The 7184-nt window shown below is 30.8% G+C and overlaps 2 protein-coding genes across 2 annotated transcripts; one reads left to right on the forward strand and one right to left on the reverse strand.

Annotated features, from left to right (window-relative positions):
* The first annotated feature begins 330 nt into the window (after positions 1–330).
* Positions 331–3146, forward strand: LOC101500816 (uncharacterized). The gene is made up of 4 exons (XM_004491413.4): positions 331–446; positions 534–761; positions 1100–1242; positions 2150–3146. The coding sequence occupies exons 2-4, from the start codon at positions 548–550 to the stop codon at positions 2822–2824; spliced, it is 1032 nt and encodes a 343-aa protein (XP_004491470.1). The 5' UTR covers positions 331–446; positions 534–547; the 3' UTR covers positions 2825–3146.
* A 421-nt stretch (positions 3147–3567) lies between these two features.
* LOC101503466 (inactive leucine-rich repeat receptor-like serine/threonine-protein kinase At5g24100) lies at positions 3568–6229 on the reverse strand. Its single transcript, XM_027332038.2, has 2 exons — positions 5006–6229; positions 3568–4295 (listed from the first exon to the last, which is right to left on the reverse strand). The coding sequence occupies exons 1-2, from the start codon at positions 6192–6194 to the stop codon at positions 3631–3633; spliced, it is 1854 nt and encodes a 617-aa protein (XP_027187839.1). The 5' UTR covers positions 6195–6229; the 3' UTR covers positions 3568–3630.
* Between the last annotated feature and the right edge of the window lie 955 nt (positions 6230–7184).

Raw genomic sequence — 7184 nt, forward strand, 5'->3', positions numbered from 1 at the left:
ATATATATATATATATTATAATAGCAACATAATTTCAAAAACTCACTTTTTTTATTTTTTGTGTGTGCATATTTCAAAATACAGTTATTTCAAATTGTCATTTAGTGATCCATACTTTGATAAATGATAGTAGATCTTAAAATCATCCATTGTATTTTATGGAGTTTTGAACTAAAATTATATTTTGTAAATTATCATCTATAATTATTATTTTATAATTTATGAATTTGGAAGACGAAAGGGAATAATAATTTGTCAAAAAGTGAACCCCTCATTTTCAAATTCAAACCCCTTACCATATTGGGCCTTTTGGGCCGAGTCAGAAAAACGGCCCAACCATCATAAACGAGTTTGTGAATGAGAAGAGCGAGTGTACGATAATGTTTCGTTATGAGATTGAGAAGACGATTGCTAGGATCTGGTTGGAACCTTCTAGAAGAAGTTCGGTAATCTTCTTCTTCTTCTTCTTCTTCTTCTTCTTCTTCTTCTTTCTTCTCTCTTTTCATTATTTTTAATTTTCAATTATTTTACAGAAACGGTAAAATCGATGGATCTTTGTGGTGTTAACGTGAAGAACCTTTTCCACACAAATTCATTTTGCTACAGACCAATTTCGTCCTCCACCAAATCTCGGATTTCTTCATCCTCTACAGTTTTTGAGATCACAAGAGTTTTGAGGCACACAAACTCCTCACAGTATCGCTCATTTGTTGTCACTGCTTCCAAAAACAAGAATAATCATAACAACAACTCTTCCTCTGGTCTCTTTTTTTTTTATCTCTTTTCTTTTACTCTTCATTCATTAATTAATGTGCATTATAATATATCTTGCTTGCTTCATGAAATTGAAAATAGGTTATTGTGCTTCTAGGGAATTTTATGATTTCTTCAATTCATTCGTTTTAGCTCTGAGAACAAGAAATATTAGGGCTCGTTTAATTTGTGAAAACATTTTTTGTTTTCATTTCTTAAATCTTGTGCTAATTTTACTGAGGGAAGAGATTTTATGAAGTGACCAATTGTCTTCATTTCTAGATACAATAAAAATGCCAAAAGAGTGTTTTCAGTATTTCCTTTGCGGATATGTTTATCATTACAGATAATGGTGAACAGTCTATTCCAGAAGGAGATGGTATTAAAGGCAAAAAGAATGGTGATAAATCAAATGACAACTCCGAGAAGAGTCATCATATTAAACTGGATTGGCGTGAATTCAGAGCAAAACTATATAGAGATGAGCAGGTGATGAATTCATTGTTAAATGGGATCTATATCTGCCATGTATTCTCTTATTAACCGGTAGCTCTTTTTAAGTGGACGTAGTCAATTTAATGAATTTTGAAACAATGTGTTTTGAAATATCTTCTGAGATAAGAATGTTAGATAGATACACACGGTTACACAAGGGAAGATAAGAAAAGGGGTAGAATCTTGTCATAGGTGGTTTGGACATTTATGGAAAAATCCATAGAAGCACCATTAAGAAGGGTTGATCAGATGGAAGCTAGTCCAATAGTTAGAGGTAGAGAGAGATTAAAAAAACAATAGGATAGACTATTCAAAGATTTGGAAGTTCATGGTCTATGTCTAATTGCTAACTTAATACATGATAGAGAATTATGGTGTTGTTTGATTCATTTAGCTGATAAAGGTATTGCAAGGTTTGTAAAATATGTGTTTATATTCATTGTATCTGTCTCATTAAGGTGTTTATTGTCTAATGATTTATATGGTGACCAGGTTATAGGTTATAGAAAAATGCAGCATTTTGTTCATTTTATTTTGGGCTTGTTTGGTGTAAGAATATGTCTTTTATTTTCTCTAATATTTGCAAGTACTACCTAGTTTTCACTTTGTTGTTTTAAAAGATTTATACAATAATTGGTAAAAATAGGAAATGAAAACATATTTGAAAGTAAGAAAAAGGGAAACTATGTGACTTTTTTCATAATTATTAGTGAAAATAGAAAATGATAACAAGAAACAAATTTTCAAAGTATTTTCGCTTTTTGCGTTCTATGTAACTATACTAGAAGTTCTTTTAATTATTGATGTAGAAGCTATTGGTTATAATTAGCCATATTTAAGAAGCAGCACTACACTTGATGCTAGGTTTCATTAACTGAGTTTTTATTGACTTAATTAACAGAAAGAAATAGCAGATACTGACACACACAAACAAGGTGGGACATTACACAATTCTAAACCTCTTGGAACAAAGTGGGCTCATCCTATTCATGTGCCCGAGACTGGCTGTGTACTTGTGGCTACTGAAAAGCTTGACGGTGTTCACACCTTTGAAAGAACTGTTGTTCTCCTTCTCAGAACTGGAACTAGACACCCACAAGAAGGGCCTTTCGGAATTGTCATCAACCGTCCTCATCACAAAAAGATTAAGCACATGAAACCTAGAAATCATGGTTTATTAACCACCTTCTCTGACTGTTATCTACATTTTGGTGGACCTCTTGAGGCAATAATGTTTTTGCTAAAATCAGGGGATAATTTGAAACTTCCAGGATTTGAACAGGTAGTCCCTGGGCTGTGTTTTGGAGCTCGAAACAGTTTGGATGATGCAGCAGGGCTGGTGAAGAAGGGGATTCTGAAGCCTCATAATTTCAGTTTCTTTGTGGGTTATGCTGGATGGCAAATGGATCAGTTGATAGATGAGATTGAGTCAGATTATTGGTATGTAGCTGCATGTAGCTCAAGTTTGCTATGTGGGGCTTTGTCAGATTCTTCTGAAGGTTTGTGGGAGGAGATTTTGCAGCTGATGGGTGGCCAATACTCAGAATTGAGCCAGAAGCCAAAGCAAGACCCATAGCCTAGGAGGTAAAATGGCGGTGTTACGAATCTATGTGCAGTGGAAGTTCGCATTTATGTCAGTCAAATAAAAGGAGGAATGATACTTTTTGTAAGTATGCTTGATTGATAGTAGTAGTTGCATGTAAGTATGAGATTAGTTTTGCATTAGTCGTAGTTGTATCCAAAGAACAAACACAACAAATGTCTGCAGTGAAAAAAACCCAACAATAACCGGTAATCTTGTCATTTTGCAGAGAATTACTAGCTTTAGTTTGTTTATGCAACTTGATAAACATGTATTGTGTTTAGTACGAATGAATGAAAATTGTAAAGTCACTTCATTTGATTTGTGTGGACAATTTTCTTAACTGCTGTATTGTTAACTTTATCACTGATTTCATATAGTGATGGTTTTGAACAGTCACAGCCTTTGTGACCACACGCAGTCAATTACGGGCAGCTATAATTTAAAGGTTGGAATTTTTGTTTAAAAAGAATTAAAATTTAGATAATTCAATCTTGATCAGACGGCAGAGATTTTGACTTATTGCACGTAATCTATATATACCCAGTTACAAGCCTTCTTAATTAGGAATCAGGTGTGGGGTGGGTGTTAACATATTACTTTGTCATAAACCTCCCTAATAATAATAATAATAATAAAAGCAACATATTACAACATGTATATATTGGCTAAAAATCATTTGTTGCAGAATATAACATTCCTAAATTACAAACATGTTCATGGTTTGTACACAGGAGTAATCACCTCAATATTTCTGCTAAAATGATAGTAAACATTACCTATATCTCATTTTAATCATATCAATAATTTGATCCAGGAGAATCCCATGTGTCAGGTATAATTTGATGAAGTGAACAACATTCTTGATTAGATCCATTAGAACAACATTTAGAAGCAAAAATGTCCATTTCTTGTTGTTCACGTGCATTCATCACTCCTTCAATTGTCTCCAAAACTTCTCCAACATTAGGCCTATTTTCTTGTAACCTTGACACACACATAAGAGCTATGTTCAACAATGAAAATGCACCTTGTTGATCATTTTCCCTAACTTCCTTATCAAATACTTCACCTGTCCATTCCTCTCTAACCATTGATCTCACCCATTTAACAATATCTATTCTACTAACTTCTATGCTTTGTCCTGTTAATAGTTCTAGTAGAATCACTCCAAAGCTATAAACATCACTTTTTTGTGTTAAATTCTTTTCAGGAGGTGTGTATCCATTTGAGGAAAAGAAGGTTCCTTGATTTGTGTCAAAGAATTTTGATAAACCATGTTCACTTATTAGTGCTTCATTTTTTTCATCAAGAAGGATATTTGATAGCTTGAGGTTTCCATGAGGGATATTAATGACTTCACTTTCATCTAATTTCTTATATATGAAGGCTAAACCCCTTGCAATTCCACATGCTATATTTAGACGAAGTTTCCATGGAAATTTTTTTCTACCTGCTATATAATCTGCACAAATAGTTAAATACGAAACAATATCTCTTTGTTAATATTATCAATTGTTTATATTATAACAATGTTAAAATGTGTGGTTTCATCAGTGTTGTGCAAATTATCAAGGTTGCAATGAATTTGGATTTTCTCTAATCAATAATTGGGGTAGATAGTTGAAGTCAAGTGAGCAAAAGGTTAAAAATGTCTCAGAAGTTAAAAGACCGAGATTCAAATCATAATAAAGGAAAAATAATACGAACATAATATTTTTTTATCTGTAAACGAAATGATAAATATCACAAGAAACTCACACACACAAATGCGAGGTCTCGAATTCGAATTTATGACATAATATTCAACTTAACAATATAAATTTTTTTCAGTTGAAGTAGGTCTTAAAGACATTGACATAACAATTAGTATACAAATATTTGTTGATAAAAAAAAAAAAAAAAAAAACCATGCATTCACTATAGTTAGCAACTCATAACTGATAGATGTTCGATGACTCGCATTTTAAGTTTTTATTTCGAAACTGATTTGATGAAGTTAAAATGTGTGTCGTTTCATCTTTAATTAAATGATTCCAATTTATGTTTGGATATCTTTAGTTTGACGGATGTATGTGTGCACACAAATACAAATATACAATACTTGTTTTTGATAATTTAAATGTGGTTATGTAAAATCTTGCAACTAATGAAAATTTAACAATCGTTACTTACCATTTAAAAGATTGAGCAGACTTCCATTGCTTTGATATTTGTAAATGATGAGTTTTTCTTCTTTGGTAGAACGGTAACCAACAAGTTGAAGAATATTTGAATGTTTCACTTTGCTTATCTTCCTCAATGTTTCTCCAAATTCATCACAAGATACCTGCAAATTCTTTAACCTTTTGACAACATATTCAACATCATTCTCAAGTTTCACCTTGAAAAGACTACTCCAAAAATTTTCACTTCTCAAATCAGCTTTTGCTCTTAGTAGATCTTCCAATTTGAACCTTTCATGATCTTCAACAAAGAACACAAGTTCTGAATCATTATTATTATTACTATTAATATCTCTTCCTTTTATTTTCACCTCATGAGTTGTAACCTTTTTTATAGGAGAAACAATATGGCTTTTCTTTACATCACTCTCTAATTCCATTAACTTTGATGATTTCTTTACTATAAAGTATAGAGATGACAAAATCAATCCAATTCCCAAAACTAACCCCACTAAAATTTCAATATTGGTATACCATGGTTTCTTTGAATTTTCATTTGTGTTATAAGTTAAAGGACTAGGTGTTGGTTGAATTGTAACTACATCATTTTTGGTCTCTAATTTACTAATTGGTGCCAAATAATTGGTAAATAGATTCCTATATTCTTCTTTACTAGAAAAATTATTGTTAGATACATCTAAACTCTTAAGATATTTCAATCTTGTTAAAGCCTTTGGTAACCTACCACTCAATTGATTATTGGTTACATTTAAATGTACCAATTTTCTACAATGCAAAATTGAGCTTGGAATAGTCCCTCTAATATTATTGTTAGCTAAACTAACAAATTTAAGCTTTTGGAGTTTGCATAGTGAATTTGCATCAAATATGCCACTAAGGTTCAAATTATCAAGCCTTATCTCAACAATATTGGTAGCATTTGAGTTGCATCTTACACCATTCAACTTGATCAAACATGGATGTTGTGGCGGCGGCAACGACGACGAGACAACTATGTTGCTAATGTTGAGTACATTATTGTGATCAATAGCCTTAAGGAAACTGAAGAAAGAATCAGATTCTGATGATAAAAACTCACTTCCTGAACAGAACATGGTCATAAAGAAAGAAATTAGGAAAGAAAAGAAAAATAATCTTCTTAGAAATTGAATCATTGTAAATTCTGTTGTGTCCTGCATTTTTTGTGACCCTCTTGTGTTGTGTTGTTAAAGGGTAATTTGAATGAATCATGGTTCTATATTGTTTAGCACTATGGATAAAGGACATGTCTAGTCTTTCTAGAATTAAACGATATATGTTTTTGTCTCTAAGTTGTAACACTTGTTATTATCGTTGCTTTATGTCTCTATGTGCAATGTAAAAACAAGACATAACGTGTGTGATGCATAAGACGGATCAATGTGATCCTTTGCTGCCAAAATATATGTTATTGATAGAGAGCCTCTTTGTTAAATTTATAAATAAATAATAATAGTAATAATATGCAAATTCATAATTGAGGAATTATTTGTTAGAGATGTTTACAAAAGTAGAAGTTATTGTGTTTTCTGGGTAATGAAAATCAGGTTGTTGATAATATTTTCTCTTTATTTATTATTTTTTATAAGTTAGTTTCATTTTTATTATAGTTAGTTGAGTTTAATAAGAGATATTTGAAAGATATTCGTCCTATATATATTCTCTCGTTATAATATTTTGTTCAATCAATTAATTAATAAGATCTAAACTCTTGTAATTTATCATCTATTCCGTAGTCAAAATCAAGTTTTAGTATAATTTTTTTCTTGTAATCTTACTATTCATTTAAACTTCTGTATTTACAATCTTGTTCATGTTTATCTAATTAGATAATAAAACTTAATTTTAAATTTGAATCAAATGAAAATTGACATAATCTTAATTTAGGTCAAATATTATCTTATCTTTTAACCAATCTCAACAAATCAAAACTAAACAAATCCTAATTCAAATTTTAATAAAAAATATAGTATTAAAATAAAAATAACAATACTAAATGATAAAATTTCGTCCACAACTTCAAGTTTAATGAAAATCAACTATAGCAATTTTTTTCAAAAAGCAAAACAAATATATTAACAAAACTTTAACATTTTTTTTCAAAAAGCAAAATAAATATATTAACAAAACTTATTCAAAGCACATGATGG

The sequence above is a fragment of the Cicer arietinum genome, chromosome 2, assembly GCF_000331145.2.
Source record: "Cicer arietinum cultivar CDC Frontier isolate Library 1 chromosome 2, Cicar.CDCFrontier_v2.0, whole genome shotgun sequence".
Taxonomy (NCBI): Eukaryota; Viridiplantae; Streptophyta; class Magnoliopsida; order Fabales; family Fabaceae; genus Cicer; species Cicer arietinum.